Below are 21,436 nucleotides of genomic sequence, written 5' to 3'. Positions count from 1 at the left end.
CATGGCATCACACAATTTTCCAAGAGCATCATCTCTAGCTACATATTTAACTTTTAAAGCAGCAGTATGAGCTTTTGATAGTTTATGTTAAAAAAAAAATTCTGAGAGACTTCAAATGTGTACTTCAATGTGTCCCATAATAGGATACTTGGTACATCTACCATTCATTTGATAGTTTTAAACCCTTAGATGTGAAAAGTGTCACATTGCTTATGTCTGCACATACCTTACACCCGAGCATATCATCCCTAAAGTCTAACCATGGATAAGTATCCTTTTTTTTTTCTTCCACATTTCTACAGTCTAAACACCTGAATATGGATATAGACTCCATAGAACTATTGCTATTACCTTCAGAACTGCCCATGGATCCAGTTTGAACATTTGAACTAGAAGCGGTCGAACTTGAATCAACTTTTTCCACCTTCACTGTTAGGCCTAGTGTTATCACTGTCAGTGTTAGTCTCCTGTACATTACTCTTCTTACACTCTTCATTTTGTTTATGAAAGAAGGAAGTAAACATTGTTTGCTAAGAACTAGAAGCCATGATGGGGTTGTTTGTGAGAGAGAAAAAAACTTCCATATTAGTGATAAATCCATGGACCATCAACCACCATTGTAAATATGGCACTGAGTGGCAAAGTGACAGACACAAACTGACAGTTGAACAAATTGGATGTGCCTGAGAACAATCCACGAGCTAATGCTAAATCTAGCAATTCATCGACAAAAGAGTGGCACATTACCTAGTTGTAAACAAATGGAAGTGGGGCAATGGTGAGTGGTAGAACCGTGATGTTGCAAAGTGATTAAGTTTTGTAAGAATAAAAAAAAAAGGAAAATGGATAAAAAGGATGATAAACCGACATACGCTGAGACAATCAAAAGAAGATTAGATATGAGTAAGTATGAAATGCCTTTGAGAGTGGTTAGAAAAAAAGAAATTGTAATATCGATAGTCCTAGATATGAAGACGAATTATTCCATGGATTCAAAACAGAAAGAGGTATGAACCTCAAAAACATACTAATAAAACAAGAAATATTTGAAATGAAAAGGGAAATTGTTGAATGGAAAAGGGAACATAACCAATTATACAGAGTGAGTGAATTGAGAAAGGAAAATGCACTATTAATTAGGAAAATGGAAGAAATGCAAAAGGAGCTAGCTATAGTAAAAAATTATAATGAAAAGATGAAAAATGATGACACAAAAATTAAACTTCGTTGAGGGAAGTTAATGAGAAGATACTAATAAAGGCAGGCAAAAATGGTGAAAAAAAAAACACATACATATATATACCAAGGCTTTTTTCCCCCTTACCAGGGGGGTAGCCAAAAAGGGCAAGGCACAAAAACATTCCCACCCATTTCATCACCGAAAACACTCCACACCCCTCCACCCTCCCTCCCATCTTAGCACCTCCTAGATGACGTGTCATCCCTGCACCCTGTCCACTGCCCTGGGTCAGAAGCAGTGTCGCAGGACACAGCACATCCACAGCAAGGCCAATTCATTAAATGGGCGACCCCCCCTCTCTGTCCCCCCACATAAAGGAGAGGACGGGGAGAAATCCCTTCGGGCTGCGTCAAAAATTTTTGCTCACACACACACTACCTCACCCCCATTCCCCCGTCCAATCCACCTCATGCATCACAACATCATCCATATACAACCATTCTCCATTCACCCCTGTCTTCTGTCCTCTCCCGTCCTTCCTCAACCGACATTCCCCTTTTCCCCAAAGCCCCCTTCACCCCATCCATCCATCTCATCCTAGGACGTCCCCTCATGTTCACTCCCTCCACATTTGCCTTCCATACCTCCTTTACTAGTCTTTCTTCACTCATTCTTTCCATGTGTCCAAACCATCCTAATACTCTTTCATCCACCCTATCTCCCAGCCCCCTTTCCACCCCTGTTCTCCTCCTCACTTCCTCATTTCTCACTCTATCTAGCCTAGTAACCCCCATCATACTTCTCAGACACTTCATCTCAAACACATTCAAGTTCCTTCTCTCTTCTTCTCTCATGTTCCATGTTTCTGCTCCATACAGTGCTGTTGGCACAATCACTCCTTCATACAGTCTCCTCTTAGCATCCATTCCCAGATTCCTATTCCTCATTACACTTTTTTAACCACTAAGGCATTTACTCGCTTCTCTCAATCTACATTCTACCTCCACCTTCACATGATGGAAATTAAAAACCAAATGAAAGAAGACAAAGAAAACAAAAAATACTCTTTAAAGAAATAGTCAAAGAACAAATGAATAAAAGTACAAAGACACTGTGATAGAAGTAAAGGAAAAAAAAGATTGGGTAAGAGACACAATAGACAAAAAAAAAAAAAAAAAAAGTATTGTAATCTATGGTATCAAAGAGAAACATGGACTAATAAGGTTCCAAAGGGAAAAAGAGAAGAATATAGTGACAGAAATACTAAAAGAAACACAGGGGGAGGGACAAGGACTTGAAAAGGGAATAGAAGAAATTTACAGGATGGGGAAATATTCTGAAGAGAAGAATAGACCTCTCAAAGTAAAACTTAATTTGCAGAGGATAGCAGAAGAAATGTTAACAAACGCAGGAAGACTAGCAAAAAGTAATAGCCACAAAAATTGATGAGGAAAAAGAGAGAGAAAAAACACTAAAAGAGGAAGCTAAGGAAAAGAATGGAGAACGAAAGGAAGGATTTTTTTTAGAGTGATGGACTTGAGACTGAGGAAATGGTACATAAGGGAAGGAAATGCAGGATAAAGAAGAAAAGGAAAAAAAATAAAGGTAGCATATACCAACATAGACAGATTGATATCAGGAATAGATGAATTGAATGACTATCTGGAACAAGAAAAACCAGATATAATGGGGATTGTGGAGACAAAATTAAAGGATCATTACCACCAAATAGTATAGGCCAAGGATTAAATAATTGTTGGATTAGAAACAGAGAAACAAAGCAGGGTGGAAGAGTCATGTTGCTAACCAAGAAAGGCCTAAATGCGACAAAAATCACAGAAAGAGTTGAGGATAGAGATATAAAAATAGAAAGTATGCAGTGATTTATATCCTACCTAAAACTCACACATGGAATGAAAGTGAACACTCCAAAATACTGGAAGACACAAGACAAACACTAAATGAAATACTAAAGAAAGAAGGAAATCTGGTAATTATGGGTGATTTTAACTAAAGAAATATGTTGGGAAGAAATAACTGTGAAAAGTGGAGAAGATCACTGGGGAAACATATTACTGGAAATGACCATTGATTACATATTCATGCAATGGGTCAAGGAAAATACCAGATATAGAAATAATGATGAACCCTCAAGATTGGATTTGATATTCACATCAGAACCTGAAATTGTGGATAAAATTGAATACGACACCAATTGGAAAAAATGATCACATACTACTAGAATTAGAATTAAATGAAGAGAAAAATATAGAAATAAATGAAAAACACAGAAAAGGAAGACTAATGTATAACAAAACAGATTTTGGGGAAACTTAGGAAATTCTTTCTAGAAGCAAATTGGGAAAAATGTAATAATGAAGAAACAAAGGTGGAAGAGAAATGGACAGTTTGGAAGGAAATCTATAATGAAGGAGTGGACAAGTATGTACTTAGACAAAAACAGGAAAGGGTATACATATAAGAAAAAGATCTGACAAATGGAAAATATACACCAAACTAAGAAATGGATATGTAAAAAAAATGTGGGGAAGAAAAAAGAAATTATGAAAAGGACATAATAGACAAATGTAAAGATCAACCCAAATTATTTTATAGATATGTAAACGGCAAACTGTATGGGGCAGAAACATGGAACATAAGAGAAGAAGAGAGAAGGAGTTTGAATGTGTTTGAGATGAGGTGTCTGAGAAGTATGATGGGGTTACTAAGCTAGATAGAGTGAGAAATGAGGAGGTGAGGAGGAGAACAGGGGTGGAAAAGGAGCTGGGAGATAGGGTTGATGAAATAGTATTAGGATTGTTTGGACACATGGAAAGAATGAGTGAAGAAAGACTAGTAAAAGAGGTATGGAAGGCAGATGTGGAAGGAGTGAACATGAGGGGATGTCCTAGGATGAGGTGGATGGATGGGGTGAAGGGGGCTTTGGGGAAGAGGGGAATGTCTGTTGAGGAAGGACGGGAGAGGACAGAAGACGGGTGAATGGAGAATGGTTGTATATGGATGATGTTGTGATGCATGAGGTGGAATGGGCGGGGGGATGGGGGGTGAGGTAGTATGTGTGAGCAAATTTTGACACAGCCCGAAGGGATTTCTCCCCGTCCTCTCCTTTTATGCAATGGGGGGACGGAGAGGGGGGGGGTCACCGATTTAATGAAGCGGCCTTGCTGTGGATGTGCTGTGTCTTGCGACACTGGTTCTGACCCAGGGCAGTGGACAAGGTGCAGGGATGACCCGTCATCCAGGAGGTGCTAAGATAAGAGAGAGGGTGGAGGGGTGTGGAGTGTATTCAGGGATGGAATGGGTGGAAATGATTTTATGCCTTTTCCTTTTTGGCTACCTCCCTTGTATGGGGGAAAAAGCCTTGGTATATGTATGTATGTATGTAAATGGCAAACTAAAAAATAAACAGGAAATACTTAGATTACATCAAGGTAACAGAGAATACACAGAAGATGTAGAAATGGCAGATATTGTGAACAAACATTTCAAATCTGTATTCTTCAAAGAAAAAGAAAATCTACAAAACTGTGATCAAAGAAATGAAATAAGATTTCCTCCAATGAAGGAATTAAATATTACTCAGAATGAAATAAGGAATCAAATGTTAAAGCTTGACATTAACAAATCACATGGCTCAGACGGAGTTGCAAACTGTATACTAAAGGAATGTATAGATGAACTAACAGGAAAATTATACAAAATAGTTGAATGCTCACTCAGAGAAGGAAAACTACCAGGAGACTGGAAAAATGCCAATATAGTGCCAATATATAAAGGGAGAAATAAGAAGACCCAACAAATTATAGACCAGTATCCCTAATGAGTACATTAGGTAAAATTTGTGAGAGAATCATCAAAGATAGATGGACAAAATATCTGGAGGAGAACAATATACGGAACCCGAGGCAATTTGGATTCAGACAGGGAAGATCATGTACCACTAATTTGATTTGTTTCTATGTAATGGTGACCTTTCTTGCGTTTTTATGTATATATTTCCTGTTGTGTTTATTTATTAATATATATATTTGTTATTGTATATTTTGTGAGCATTTTGTGATCACAAGGCGAGTCGTACCGGTCTTTCCCGCCAAATGCAGGAGTTGGCGTGGGCAGTCTTGCTCTCGTCTTCGGAGTGTACGCATGTCTGATCAGTGCTTTGGATAAAATTATTTTAGATCATTACTTTTTTCTTTTATTATTCAGCAAGAGAGGGATGGATGGGCAGACTATGCCTTCCTGGATTTACAAAAGGCATGTGATAAGGTACCACACAGAAAATTGTTATATAAACTGGAAACAATAGGAGGCATATATGGAAAACTATTGAATTGGATGGAGGATTTCCTACACAGAAGAAAAATGAGAGTAGTGCTCAGAGACAAATATTCAAAATGGGAAGAAATGAGTAGTGGCGTCCCACAGGAGTCAGTACTAGCTCCGATAATGTTTGCTATATATGTGAATGACATGGATGAAAGTATTGAATGTAACGAACTTCTTTGCGGATGATACAAAGTTATTAAAGAGAATAAACTCTGAAATAGACTGTGACTCATTACAGAGTGGAGCAAGAGATGGGAAGTAGAATTCAACATCAAGAAATGCAGTATAATCTAATTTGGGAAAAGCAAGAATAAGATATCAGGGGTATTGGCTGCATGTTGTTGTGGCAAAGTAGCATCCAGTTGATACTTAGGGTCTATATGGGGCGCCCCTACAGACCAGAGCCACACATCATTATGTCTTTGATAGAGGAGGACTCTGCTCACAGAGAAATGATGACACTTTTATTATACTGCTATTGTCCCTCCATTGTGCTGTCCCCCCCAATCCCTTGTTGCTATCCTGTACCATTTCTCTGAATATTCATTTCCTTGTTTCACCTACCCTGTGGTGGGGGATAGAATGCTACCACCAAGTATTCCCACTTGGATCATAAGAAGTGAGAAATATAGGACGGGGATTGGGACTAGGCATCCTTCTCCCTGTAGCCCCACATAAGAGGGTCTAGGAGTTTTCCAACCAGTACCCTAAGGTTTGGGTTTTTTAATGTGCATGGATGTGGTACAGATGAGAGTAAAAGGAAAGAGATAGGTAGTATGTTTGTGAGAAGAAAGATGGATGTGTTGGCTGTGAGTGAAACTAAGTTGAGAGGGAAGAGTGAGTATGAGTTTGGAGTTGGGAGGTTCTCAGGAGTGAAGAGAAGACGAAGGAGAGAAGGGGTGGCTATACTAGTAAGTGAAGAGATAGGTAAATGTGTAGTAGAGTGGAAGGAGGTTTCTTCAAGGTTAATGTGGATGAAGGTGAAACTGGGAAAGGAGATGTGGGTTTTTGTAAGTGCATATGGACCTGGTAGTGAGAAGAGTGTAGAAGGGAGGCTTTCTGGATAGATTTAAATAAGTGCATAGAGGGATTAGGGAGGAACATCAATGTAGTAGTATTGGGAGACCTTAATGCTATGGTAGGAAATTAACCAATAGACAGAGTGGTTGGGAAATGTGGAGTTCCAGGAAAGAATCATAGTGGAGAGTTGATGGTGGAGATGTGTCTATAGAGTTGATGATAGCAAATACAGTGTTTCGGAAGAAATTCAAGCATAAGTACACATGGGAGAGGGTGGTAGATAGTGTTAATGGACTATGTAGTGGTAAATAGGAGTATAATAGGAAGAGTTAAGGATGTACATGTTCTAAGGGGAGAGAGTGGGGGAATATCAGATCATTTTTTGGTGGAAGGTAAGTTGAGAGTGGAGGATAGATGGAGAAAGAGGAAAAGGACAAAAGGTAGGGAGGTGCTTAGAGTGAACTGCTTAAATGAGAAAGAAAAGGAGAAGGAGTACAAGAAGAAGCTGAGAGAGGAGTGGGAGGGAGTGAAGGATAGAGTAGAACTAGGAGTGGAGGAGGAATGGGGATGGTTCAAGGAGGGAGTTTTAAGGTGTGCAAGGATAGTGTGTGGAACAAGAAGGATGGGAGGAAATAGAAGGAAGTGTAGTGAGTGGCGGAATGAGGAAACAAAGAAGGTTGTAGAAGAGAAGAAGCAAGCTTTCATAGATTAGTTACAGAAAAGGACGAGGGAGTCATATGAGAGGTACAAAGAAAAGAAGAGAATTAAAGCACAAGGTAAAGGAGGCAAAGAGGAGAGCAGATGTGAAATGGAGTAAGAGTATGACAGAAAATTTTGAAAGTAATAAAAAGATGTTTTGGAAAGAAATTAAGAGAGGAAGAGGAGGTGAATCAAGTGGATAAGAAAAGGTAAAAGGTGGAGATGGAGAGATGATAATGGAAGAGAAGGGAGTAAGAAGATGGGCAGAGTATTTTAGGGAGTTGTTAAATGTGAAGGAGGATAGGGAGGGAAAAATAGCTGCAGTGGGAAGTGCTAAGAAAATGATCGTGATGAGTGAGGAAAATGGAGGAGAAATAAGGAAGGATGAAGTGAAGGCAGTTAAGATGATGAGAGCAGATAAGGCACCTGGTCTGGATGGATGTCATGCAGAATGTCTAAAACAAGGAGGTACAGTGATGGTGGACTGGCTGGTGAGGTTATTTAATGTTTGTTTGAGAGAGGGTAGAGTGCCGAAGGACTGGAGGAGTGCCTGTATAGTTCCACTTTACAAGGGAAAAGGGTACAAGTGTGAGTTGTAGTTTCAGAGGGATTAGCTTGTTAAGTGTAGTTGGGAAGGCTTATGGGATGATCTTGATTGTGAGGATTAGGAGAGGAACAGAGGGAGTAATTGGTGAGGAACAGTGTGGATTTAGGACAGGTAGTGGTTGCATAGATCATATTTTTGTGGTAAAACAGATATGCGAGAAAGCTATAGGAAAGGGTAAGGATGTTTTTTGGGCTTTTATGGATCTGGAAAAGGCTTATGACAGGGTAGACAGGAAGGCACTATGGGAGGTTTTGCAGATATACAGGATAGGAGGAAAGCTTGTAGGAGCTGTCAGGAGTTTTTACGAGAGTAGTAGAGCGTGTGTCAGGATTAGAAATGGAGTGAGTGGTTTGAGGTAAAGGTGGGACGTCATCAGGGATGTGTTATGTTGCCCTGGCTGTTCAACTTATACATGGATGGGGTGGTGTGAGAGGTGAATGCAAGGGTGGTGGGTCAGGGATTGAAGACGGTTAAAGAAAATTGAGAAAAGTGGGAGGTGAGCCAGCTGTTGTTTGTGGACGACACTGCGCTTGTGGCAGGATCAGAGGAGGGATTGAGGAAGTTAGTGACTGAGTTTGTTAGAGTGTGTAAAAGAAGGAAGTTGAAGATAAATATGGGTAAAAGTAAGGTGATGAGATGTACAAGGGGTGAAAGTGGCAGGAGACTGGAAGTGAGCATTAAGGGATAGAGACTGGAGGAAGTGGATAGTTTTAGATACTTGGGTGCGAATGTGGCAGGAAAGGGTGGAGTGGAGGTGGAGGTAGAATGTAGATTGAGAGAAGCGAATAAATGCCTTAGGGGATTAAAAAGTGTAATGAGGAATAGACATTTGGGAATGGATGCTAAGAGGAGGTATGAAGGAATGATTCTGCCAACAGTACTGTATGGGGCAGAAACATGGAACATAAGAGAGTAAGAGAGAAGGAGTTTGAATGTGTTTGAGATTAGGTGTCTGAGAAGTATGATAGGGGTTACTAGGCTAGATAGAGTGAGAAATGAGGAAGTGAGGAAGAGAACGGGGGTGGTAAGGGAGCTGGGAGATAGGGTGGATGAAAGAGTATTGGGATGGTTTGGACACACGGAAAGAATGAGTGAAGAAAGACTAGTAAAAAAGGTATGGAAGGCAGATGTGGAAGGCGTGATTATGAGGGGGCGACCTAGGATGAGATGGATGGATGGAGTAAAAGGGGCTTTGGGGAAGAGAGGAATGTCTGTTGAGGAAGGACGGGAGAGTACAGAAGACAGGGGTGAATGGAGAATGGTTGTATATGGATGATGCTGTGATGCATGAGGTGGAATGGGTGGGGGATGGGGGGTGAGGTAGTATGTGTGAGAAAAATTTGACGCAGCCTGAAGGGATTTCTCCCTGTCCTCTCCTTTTCTGCATGGGGGGACAGAGAGTGGGGTCACTGATTTAATAAAGCAGCCTTGCTGTGGATGTGCTGTGTCTTGCGACACTGCTTCTGACACAGGGCAGTGGACAAGATGCAGGGATGACCTGTCATCCAGGTGCCGAGATAAGAGTGAGGGTGGAGGGAGTGGAGTGTATTCAGGGATAGAATGGGTGGGAGTGGTTTCTATGCCTTTGTTTTTTGGCTACCTACCTTGTAAGGGGGAAAAAGCCTTGGTATATGTATGTATAAAATTGACAGAAAAGAAGTAAAGAAAGTAAATTCTGAAAGGGACCTAGGAGTAATCATCACCAAAAACATGTCGCCAGACAAACATATAAATAAGATAGTCAGAGAAACATACAATTTGTTGAGATCAATAAAGGTGGCCTTTAAATACCTGGATAAGGAAATGATTAAGAAAATATTACAAACATTGATAAGGCCAAAACTGGAGTATGCAGCACTGATATGGTCACCCAGTACAAAAAAGAATATAAGAAAATTAAAAAGAATACAAAGAGGAATGACAAAGATGGCCCCAACACTTTCAAACCTGACATATGAACAAAGACAGGCTGAACTGGAATTGCCAACCCTGGAACAAAGAAGAGAATGAGGGGACCTACTAACCATCTACAGAATTATGAAAGGAAAAGAATGTCTTGATAGAGAGGACTTATTAATGTGGGACAGAGGAAAAACAAGAGGACATGCAATGAAACTAAAAAAGGACAGCTACAGAAGAGACCTGAAAAAGAACAGCTTCCCACACAGAGTGATAGATATATGGAACAAATTGAACGAAAAAATAGTGTGTGCAAACACAATACAAGAATTTAAGAACAAATTTGATCTTGTGAGGTACAAAAACAGGTCACCACAAGCATAGCTCCCCTTCCTGTAAAATACAACTAGGTAAATACAGAAGCATATAAAGTTGCCCACTCAATATTTTACACCACGTTAAACCAACCCCCCAAAATGCTAAATTATATAAATATTTGCCTGCCTAGTATTTACTACTAAGTATAATATTGTATGAATAAAGAATATGTGTCTAATTGCCTATTGCTAAAGCAGAATATTTATGTCTAAAATGTTATGTTGCTACGATTGGTAACTTTGTCTCGCACTGTTCGTCTCATAAATGGGCAGGAAACGTTCACGTGAGTGCAACGGGCACGTACACAATTCTAGTCAGTTTACTATTAAATATGTAAGAAAATAAACCTACTATTGACTCTTAAAAATTAAGACATACCACAATATTATTAAAGTCACAGTGATGCAATACTAATAATTTCCATGATGACCAACTATCAATCACCCACAATTAAGCCATCATCCTCATTTCCCTCATTCTCTTTCCCTTTCCTCGACCCCAATGATGCATCATTCACTTGTAGAGGTGGCAGAGCAGAGCTCAAGCATGCTCTGGCAGCACTACACCACTGGATACAGGGATGAACTTTCATTTGCAAGGAGCTAAGATGAGAGGGAGGAAAGGGTGGTGGATGGGAGTGGAATGGGTGGGAGTGGGTACGTGCCTATTGACTTGGCTAAGTCTCTTATAAGGGGTGAAAAAGCCCTTGGTATATACTGTAGCTAGATTGATAGTATTATCAACAAACCCAAGTACCATAACCAATGACTGAAACTTTGATCCCACTTAGCAACCCTGGCTGACATCCCAATCCAAACAGCACCACATGAAACATTAAACACCAGTATGGAAGTAGGGGAATGTCTGTTGAGGAAGGATAGGAGAGGACAGAAAACAGGGGTGAATGGAGAATGGTTATATATGGATATGTTGTGATGCATGAGGGGGATGGGGGTGAGGTAGTATAAGTGAGCAAAATTTGATGCAGCCTGAAGGGATTTCTCCCCGTCTTCTCCTTTTATGCATGGGGGGACGGAGAGGTGGGGTCACCAATTTAATGAAGCGGCCTTGCTGTGGATGTGCTGTGTCTTGTGACACTGCCTCTGACCCAGGGCAGTGGACAAGGTGCAAAGATGACCCATCATCCAGGAGGTGCTAAGATAAGAGGGAGGGTGGAGGGGTGTGGAGTGTATTTCAGGGATGGAATGGGTGGAAATGATTTTATGCCTTTTCCTTTTTGGCTACCTCCCTTGTAAGGGGGAAAAGCCTTGGTATGTGTATTATGTATGGAAGTAGTCCATATTCCACCATTATGATACTACACAGAAGAATAATGGAAAGAACAGTAAGATGATCAAAAGTAATACAGGTTAAAATGAAAAATCTGGCAACTATGGCACTGAAGTGTTGCCAGATTTTAAACTTTTCTGAATTATTGAAGTCTTTATGTCACAGCACATATATACAGTATTGGCATTTGCTGGTGCTCATCTGTGTGTCCATGGCTTTCTAGGCTCATCATGGCAACAATACTTTAGACTATACCACTACAGTATAATGAAAGAAAATGAAACACTAAATGAAAAACACATGCAATATTAATGCTGAACACAAAAAAATAGTTTTGAACATCATTGAAACAGCTAGAAAGCAGGTGGGTCATCAGGATTACATTTCATGGTTTATTTATAGATATGCCTGTCATCCCAGACTTAGATGAAGTGGTAGAGGAAGACTTCACCCAGCAGGTGGCTCAGGCTCCCAGGTAGATATTAATTTGTTTGTACATATTCATGTCTTGTTCCATGGGGGTCTCTGAGTTTGTTCTTTGTGTACATAGCCATAGGTTGATTTCCTTACTCATATATCGCTTGTTTGCGAAAATGTCGTCATAACTCAAAAAACTGAATTTTTTAGTTATCTATACAGACATATTCATCTTCAAACACGGATTTTTTTGGTAGCAGTGTCATATCTGTAGCTCAAAAATTGACCGCTAGGGAGTGCTAAATGTCCCAACGACATAACCTTACATGTTCCAACTTGTTCCAACAAATATTTTAGACTTAGTAAAGATTATGATTGTTTCAACTTCTATAAACTTTAGAGGTGTATTTGATGCTCCAAAAAATGCTCCACCTATGGTGTTTGAGTTTTTTTTTTTATAATATTGAGAGCGTTTTGAAACTTTAAAATGCCTCTCCTGAAAAATTCGATATTTTGAGTTATGACGACGTTTTCGCAAACAAGCGATATGTCCTAGATATTATTATTCACCTATTATCAGGTAGTATGGCTTTATTTTTTAATTGATTTTTGTTTATTCTTTTAAATCTGAAATGTCTTCATGCTTATTTTTCTACTCTATTTTTGTACAAGATAGGTTATAAACTACAGTTCTCTTAAAATAGACATCCCTGTATGCTGAAAATCCATTTTTTTTTTTTTACTGACTCTAAAAACACCCCTGGTCCACCATTTCCTTACCCATACAATGCTAGCCCATGTATAACTCAGATACAAGTTGGTGTTGACTGATATTTATTTTCAATTTTTTGTATAATCTTCCTTAAGATAACATAAAATGAAGGTAGAGCATGAAATAATACTCACACACACCAGCAGCAGTTGAAGTAAGACATACGGAAAACAAGCTCTGAAATGCTAAGCAGCGCTTCACCAATGGACGAATTTGGAACCAACCCTACCTAGTTGTTTACAAAAACGAGAAGGGAGTATACTATGAGTGACCAATAATGTAACCGTCTTTGTGTCTTTATTTTTTTTTTTTCACGGTCAGTTACCCATAAAAATGGAAGGAAAAAAAATGAAACCCAAAGGACAGAGAACCAACAAAAAGATGCCTAGACGTAAGTAGGGTCAAATGACCTTTTGGGGGTGATCCCAAAAAGGACATGCCTGAATGAAACACCAAAGACGTACCAAAGGTTTGAAAAAAAAATATTTTCTGGTTTTGACAGAGAGAGTGGAATTATGTATAGAGGGATAGAAATGGAAAGAGAACCCAGGTTTAAAAATATAATGAGAAATAGGGAAATCAACGACTTGTTAGATGAAATAATCAAACTCAAAAGTGAATATAAAATTATGTACAAAGAGGTAGCCCTATTAAGGAGGGCCAATGAAGAAAATAACAGGGAAATAGATGAATTGAAAAATGAACTAAATAGGATAAAGGGAGAGAATGAAAGATTGAAAAATGAAGATATGAATAGGAATGAGACATTAAAGAAAGTGATGAAGGATCAAGTGCAGGCAGTGACTAAGGAAGTGGAAGAGATTAAAGAAAATGACTTCCAAGAAATAAAGAAACAGTGGAAAGTAGAACAGGAAAATAAAAAATTATCTCTTAAAGAAATTGTGGAGCAACAGGTCAAGGAAAATGCTAAGGTAAAGGTAATCCAAGTAATTAAAGAGAAAGGTAATTTGGTCAGGGACATAGTGGATAAAAAAAAAAGATGCCTTGTAATTTATGGTATTAAAGAGAAACATGATGATCCTAGATATCAGAGAGAAAAAGAAAAAAAATCATTAAAGAAATTCTAAAAGAGATTCAAAAGGAAGGACAAAGTATAGATAAAGAAATTGAGGAGACATATAGAATAGGAAGATGCTCAAAAGAAAAACAATATAGGCCACTAAAAGTAAAACTTAGATTGCAGAGGAAATACTATCTAGAACAACAAAACTAGCAAATAATGAACATTACAAAAATATATGGATAGAAAAGAAACAAGTGATGAAGAAAAAGAGAAAGAAAAGGAACTTAGAAACGAAGCAAATTAAAAAATTAAAAGAGAACTGAGACTGAAAAGATTTTTTTTTTTTTTTTTTTTTTTTTTTGAGAGTGGACCTGAGGCTAAGAAAATGGTATATCAAGAAAAAGGAAACAAAGCAGACAGAAAAAGATGAGAAAGGAAAGAATTATAGTTAGCCTATACCAACATAGATGGAATGATTTCAGGACTGAATGAATTGAATGACTATCTGGCATTAGAAAAACCAGACTTAATGGGAATAGTAGAAACTAAATTAAAAAGTACTCTGCCACCAAATACTGTGGGACAAGGTCTATACAACTGTTGGACGAAGAATAGAAAGACTTAAATGTGACAAAGATAACAGAAGGAAAAAACAATGTAGAATCACTTATGATAAAAGTTGAAAGCAAGCACATGAAAAGTAGAAAATTTGTAGTATTGTATGTGCCCCCCCAAAACACAGTCCTGGACAGAAAGCAATCATTCCAAACTGTTGGAAGATACAAAATATGAACTAACTAATATACTTAAAGAGGAAATATAGTAATTATGGGTGATTTTAATTCAAAAGAAATATGTTGGGAAGAAATTTGAGTGAAGAGTGGAGAAGACCGGGGCAACATACTACTTGATATGACCATTGAATACACAATGACTCAGTGGATAAAAGAAAATACCAGATACAGAAACATTGAAGAACCATTGAGACTAGATTTAGTACTTACATCAGAACCTGAAATTGTGGACAGAATTTATTACAAAACTCCAATAGGAAAGAGTGACCATGTACTATTAGAATTCAAACTTAAAGAACAAATGGACTTAAGAAGAAATGAGAAACATAGAAAAGGAAGACTAATGTACAACAAAACGAATTTTAAGAAATTCAAAAAATTCTTTCATAACTCAAACTGGGAAAAATTCCTAAATGAAGAAACAAGGATGGGAGAGAAATGGATATACTAAAAGAAATTCATAATGAGGGAGTGAACAAATATGTACCACAACAAAACAAGAAAGAGTATACATAAAAATCTGGTACAGCAAGAAATGTAGTAAAGCTAAGGATAAAAGAGACAAAGCTTGGAAAAGATGGAAAAAGACAAACAAGCAAATGACAAACATACATCAAACTATGAAATTATTATGTAAAAATATGCAGAGATGAAAAGAGAAACTGAAAGAGAAATAATAGAAAAATGCAAGGAACAACCTAAACTATTTTACAGGTAAGTAAATGGTAAATTATGAATATACAGAAAAAGTAGAAATGGCTGAAATTATGAGCAATCATTTCAAATCTGTATTCACAATTGAAAAGTCACCTAACTGTGAGGGAATAGAGAGAGAAATCTCCCCCCCCTAATAAAGGATAAACTAACACAGGAGATCAGCAACCAAATAAAAAACCTTGATGTCAGAAAACCACATGGTCTGGATGAAATTGCAAATTGGATACTGAAAGAATGTATAGAGGAGTTGATGGACAAAATATACAATATAATTAAATACTCAAAGAAAGAAAGGTACCACAGGACTGGAAAAATGCAAATATTGTACCAAAAGTAGATAGGTTAAACATCTGGAAGAAAAAATTATACTGAATCCAAATCAATTTGGATTTAGACAAGGAATATCATGTATAACAAACCTGATCTGCTTCTATATGAGACTAATAGAAATAATACAAGAAAGGGATAGATGGGCAGACTGTGCCTTTCTAGACCTACAAAAGCATTTGATAAGGTACCACACAAAAAACTAATAAGAAAAATAGAATCAATAAGTGGCATCAGAGGAAAATTATTGGAATGGATGGAAGACTTCCTGACTGGGAGAAAAATGAGGGTAGTAATTAGAGACAAATACTCGAATTGGGAAGAAATGATAAGTGGTGTCCTGCAAGGTTTGGTACTGGCTCCAGTCATGTTTGCCATATATATAAATGACATGGATGAAGGAGTAGAGTGTTATATGAATTTCTTTGCAGATGATGCAAAAATACTAAAGAAAGTAAGAACAGAGGAGGATTGTGAATCATTACAGTTAGACCTGGACAAAATGTGGAAATGGACTCAAAAGTGGGAAGTAAACTTCAATATCAAGAAATGTAGTATAATGGAGTTTAGAAAAGGCAAAAATAGAATAACAAGAAATTATAAAATTGGTGAAGATAAAGTAAAAAAAGTGAACTCGGAAAGAGATTTTGGAGTAATAATCGGCAAAAACATGACACTGGACAAACAATAAAATAGTCGAAGAAACCTTCAACCTATTAACCCCTTCCATACGGTGCCGCCTACGTAGGCGTCATGAGGAGCAAGTGGATTCGCAACGCTGCCATATCGGCGTCTTGATTATATTTATTGTAGTCGCCCCTGTGTTTTTACATTCTCCCAAATGTGCCCTGAATCCCATTCTCTGTGGTTTTCAAAATTCGCGGGTGAAAGAGAGAACGATCGATATAAGTGGTGACTATATTTTATGATGCGAGTATTATTACGACACGTCGTACGGCTGGCATTGGCTGCTGCCCGCGAGATTTAAGTCCCGTAGTGAAGTGGTTAACCCCTTCAATACGGGCCACATCGCACATCTGGCAGCATTACCTGCCAGACGTGCGATGTTGCGTCATAATACTCGTATTATAAAAAATAAAGTCACTGCTCTATCGCGTTCTCTTTCACCCGTGAATTTTGATAACCATAGAAAATATGGTGAAGCCAGTTTATAGAGTATTTGGGTCACACAGGTACGACTACAATAAATATAATCAAGACGCCAACGTCGGCATCCTCGCGTACCCACTTGCTCCTCATGACGCCTATGTAGGCGTCACTGTATGGAAGAGGTTAAGGTCAAAGAAAGTGGCATTTGCCTACTTGGATGAGGAAACCCTTAAAAAAATATTAGTTACACTAATAAGCCCAAAACTGGAGTATGCAGCAATACTATGGACACCCAGTACTAAAAAGAATATAAAGAAATTAGAAAGAATATAAAGAGCAACGACAAAGTTGGCACCAACTCTCTCCAAATTAACATACAAACAAATATTGTCCAAATTGGAACTACCAACTCTGGAACTAAGTAGAGAAAGAGGAGATCTACTGACTATAGAATCATGAAAGGAATGGAAATCCTAGATAGAAATTATTTATGAAAATGGGACAACGGAAAAACAAGAGGACATGAAGAGAAACTCAAAAAGGATAACTATGGAAGAGATCTGAAAAAAAAAGCTTCCCACATAGAGTGGTGGATACCTGGAATAAATTAGATATGGAAACGGTGTGTGCAAACACTATTCAAGATTTTAAGAAAAAACTTGATGCTGAAAGATACAAAGACAGGTCACCACGAGCATAGCTCCCTTCTTGTATAATACAACTAAGTAAATACCACTGGGGAATCAGGAAGTGGTAAAAATAGATTTAAGGAACAGCAGTAGACAAAAGTATCATTATTCATGTATGAGTAGATATTTTAAGTTTTGACAAACAAATTATGTGTGGCTCTAGACTGTAGAGACACCCCCAAAACAGTCTCTAAAGTATTGATTGCACATCACCTTTTTCTGCTATCCATAAATCTCCTTTACCACCTCTATGACTCCACCTCTTTGATGTGATATTGTCACCAAGGATAGAAACACTGATTATTACCAGTACAATACCAAATCTATTTGCATTTGTACAGTTGTCATGCAATGACCAAAACTTTTTCTATATATTTCTAAAAGTTACTGTGATTCAAAATCATTTATATCATAACATTATTGATTTGGTGGATGTAAAGGAAAATTAAAGAACTAAAAATTTTATCATCTTGTCTGTATAATCTAGATCAGTCCAGTACATGCTCCTCCTCTAATACATGGAGTTTGCTTTTCCACTAAGGATGGAAGGAGGTACTTGTATTTACATATTTCTCTTTATGTCACATGTAACACTTTTCACCATAATGCAGTGTTGCAGTGAATCGTGTTGCAACATACAAAGAACTTGACTCGGATCTCCTTCGTCATGCAGCCTTCTCAACTTTAGATGACATTGACCTGCGCCTTCTTACTCAAGGTCTTGCCAATGAGGCTGATGTCAGAGAGGTTTGTCTTTTTTACATTTAATAGTTGTGAGAGGATTAAAAGACAAAAGGGTTGGGGGAAGAGCAATGTAGGTTTGGCAAAACAGGTGTGTGAGAAATATTTAGTAGATGGTGAGAATATTTTTAGGCTTTCATGAACTTTGATAAAGTATATGTTAGGATTGATAATGAATCTTTGTGGACATGAATGCAAGAGTACTAGGCAGTACTTAGGAGTTGGTGGGTGAGAATAGAAGGACATGATAAGTGAACCAAGTGTTATTTGTAGATGACAATTCACTTGTAGTCAAATCGAAGAGAGACTGAAGTAGTTGGTGCCTAAGTTTGGAAAGGTATATGAGAGAAGAAATTTGTGAGTGAATAGAGCTAAAGTGATGCAGTAGGACATACAAAAAATGGTGATGGTGGTAAGTTAAGTGTGATTGTGAAGGATAAGAATCTTGAGGAAGCAGGGATTTTTAATCATTTGGGACCACATGTAGTGGTGAGCATAGGAGTGAATGTGGAGATGAATTCCAGTTTTTGCCTGAGTTTAACTGACAGGAAACCTACAGTCTTACAGCAGCTGGCAGTGGCCTTCAGGGCATTTCATAAATTTCTTTGTGAAGAACCCTTGGACTGATGTCTGTGTTGTATTAGTTTGGGAGTGTTTTCATGCCACCAGCTGAAAGTAATAGGAGAGTAGCAGTCACCACTTGTCAGCTCTCCCTGTGTTTAGATTTGGAGGGAATACAAATGTGATAATGAGAAAGCTTGGGTCCTATCCAAAGACAGCCCCTTGGGGCTGCATCTTCAGATGGAAGTGAAGAAGTTGGCAGGTTAAGATGGGTGCCACAGGTAAAGATTCTATCTGATATCCTACTCATGGGACCACCTTGTGCAGATGCCAGTTGCTGGTCCCTTATACAAGTATATTAAAGGAAACAAGTAAATGGTTGGGTGGAATGAAAGTGGTATAAGAAATAAGTATTTCGAGATAAGTGGAAAGGGAAAGTTGTATGAAGTGATAATTGTACCCATGGCACTGTATGGAGCAGATTTGGAATGTGAGAGGGACAGAGAGGAAAAACCTGAATATATTTTGAATTAAATGTTCGATAAATATGATAGATGTCACAAAAATAGATAAAAATGAATTTTTATTAGGCAGAGAACAGACAGAGCTGTTAGACAAGGTGGTTTGGGCATATGGAAAGACTGAATGAGGAAAGACTAATAAAGAAGTTTAGAAAGCAGAAGTGGATGGAGTGAACTTGAGATGAAGACCAAGAATGAGATGGATAAATGGGGTGAAGGGGGTCATGGATGCACAAAGAATGTCTGTCAAGAAGGGAAAGGGGAGTGTAAAATATAGGAGTGAATGAAGGGAGATTGTGGATGGAAGAAAGGGTGATAGTGGCCAAAGGGATATTCTCATCTGTTCCATACTTTTTTTTGAGTGGATTTGGAGGTGAGAGTTGGTGGTTACCATATGGTGAAATGGTGGTGGTAAATCAAATTTGGTTATTGGGACCTACTGTGCCTTATTACATTGCCTTTGACCCAAACTGCATGGTGGAGGACAAAGACAACCCCTAATCCCAGAGGTGCTGAGATGATGATGATATTCCCTAAGCTGTCTGGCCAAGCAGTCTTGTCTCCCTGAGGAATGCCATGGCTGAAACTGAGTTATCCCATTAATCCCATATAGAGTATATGTGTGTTGGTATGTGTAATTGTGTACAATGCAGTCTTCCATAATGTGTTGAATAGCATAGGGTGAAGTGTTACATCCAAGACAGATATCTACCATGTGTTCATCCATTCAAATCTGGTAATTTAGAAAGGCTTGATGGTAGCACTGCAGCCTGGCCAGATGGGCTGCCATCTCAAGGGAGAGAGGATTCATAGGGATGGAACATCAGGGGGTCTGGCAAGCAGCAGTGTCCTCAATCTTTTGTCACACTCAATGATCCCAAAAGATTGAGCACTTCCCTCTTTTCAACTATATCTTCTAAACCTGGATTTTTGCTCCCCTCTGAAAAATTGCTCTCTTATGTGAAGACCAATTGGAAACTTTCATATGTTATTTCTGCCTGAGCTGAGGCCCCTTCAAAGACCTCACCTTCCACTATTAATTTGCTGTGTGTGTGTTTACCTAATTGTATTTACATAAATGTAATATATTTCTTTATGGTTTTTTGTTTAATTGTCCTAAGCTTTTGATATCTTCATATGTGCACACTTTTATTTTTTTTTCAACTTCCATCATAATTACATAATTGTGTTTTTGGTTTATGTTTTTTTTTATATTAATTAATGTATCAAAAGAATTCCAGGATTCATGCATGTACTTGAATATTAGGAACATTTAAAATTAATCTAAGAAATATTGAAAAACAATTGCCGTAAACTTCATTGTAATTTACCCCTTGTATTGCAGCCTGATGTTCCATGGAGTTGGGACACACTTTTTACAGAGGTTTCTTCTGAGCTGATAACAGAGTGGGAACCTGTGGAAGAGACTACAGACAGGGAAAAAACACCTTGAAACTTGTGTATTTAACCTTGAAAATCTGCCCAAATGGGATATTTAGTGCCTAGGTTTTATTCATTCAATATTCAAGGGACTTTAGTAACCCCTACTGACCAGATTAATGCAGCATTCTTTTATAATTGGAGATCAATCACCATTCAAAATAGATTGCTGATCACTTTTAAATTTCTTTTTCCTTTCTGCTACCCTCCTTGTATCTCTCCTTTACCACCTCCATGACTCCATCATTTGATTATAATATGGCCCCCAATGATAAAAGAGCTGGTTGTTATTAGGGATGAAATATAGTACATAAAAAATCTCTTAACCCCTTCCATACGGTGCCGCACACGTAGGCGTCATGGACTTAGATCTCGGTGGCAGCAGCCAATGCCAGCCGTACGACGTGTCGTAATAATACTCGCATCATAAAATATAGTCACCGCTTATATCGATCGTTCTCTCTTCACCCGTGAATTTTGATAACCATAGAAAATGCGATTACAAAAGAATTAGAAAGAATGTCATTATGGAGGGGCAACTACAATAAATATAATCAAGACGCCGATATGGCAGCCTCGCGAATACACTCGCTCCCCATGACGCCTACGTGTGCGGCACCGTATGGAAGGGGTTAAAATGTGAGATTAAGTATTTGTTATTGTTTCATGATAGATCTTTATCAGGAATATAAATCTGATACTACTCTCTGTGTTGACCAATTTCATATTTTATATGCATACATATACCAAAAGGACCTTTCCCTCTTATAAGGGGGTGGCCAAGTCAGAGATCCTTGACCCATTTCACACTTATCCAAACCCATTTGTTGTCTCTTCTATCTTAGTTCTCCTTCCCACTATTCAGATCAGAGGCAATACAACATAGTACCTCCACAGCCGGGT

General features: G+C 38.2%; 1 protein-coding gene across 3 annotated transcripts in view; it reads left to right on the top strand.

Annotated features, from left to right (window-relative positions):
• Positions 1-20,853, top strand: part of IFT43 (intraflagellar transport 43) — a 47,201-nt gene extending 26,348 nt beyond the window's left edge. For 2 of the 3 annotated variants that reach the window (XM_076207144.1, XM_076207143.1), the window contains exons 5-7: positions 11,823-11,895; positions 17,882-18,017; positions 19,839-20,151. In XM_076207144.1, the coding sequence (XP_076063259.1) occupies positions 11,823-11,895; positions 17,882-18,017; positions 19,839-19,982 (353 nt within the window). In that variant the 3' untranslated portion in view covers positions 19,983-20,151. Of the gene's footprint in view, positions 1-11,822; positions 11,896-17,881; positions 18,018-19,838; positions 20,152-20,438 lie in introns of those variants that run through there. The other variant, XM_076207145.1, reaches the window with a different exon arrangement.
• Positions 20,854-21,436: the final 583 nt, after the last annotated feature.

This window comes from Oratosquilla oratoria, chromosome 23 (assembly GCF_046742065.1).
Source record: "Oratosquilla oratoria isolate Oo_2021 chromosome 23, ASM4674206v1, whole genome shotgun sequence".
NCBI classification, from domain to species: domain Eukaryota; kingdom Metazoa; phylum Arthropoda; class Malacostraca; order Stomatopoda; family Squillidae; genus Oratosquilla; species Oratosquilla oratoria.
Note: the sequence above shows the minus strand (reverse complement) of the source record. Positions and strands in the feature narration are given on the sequence as shown.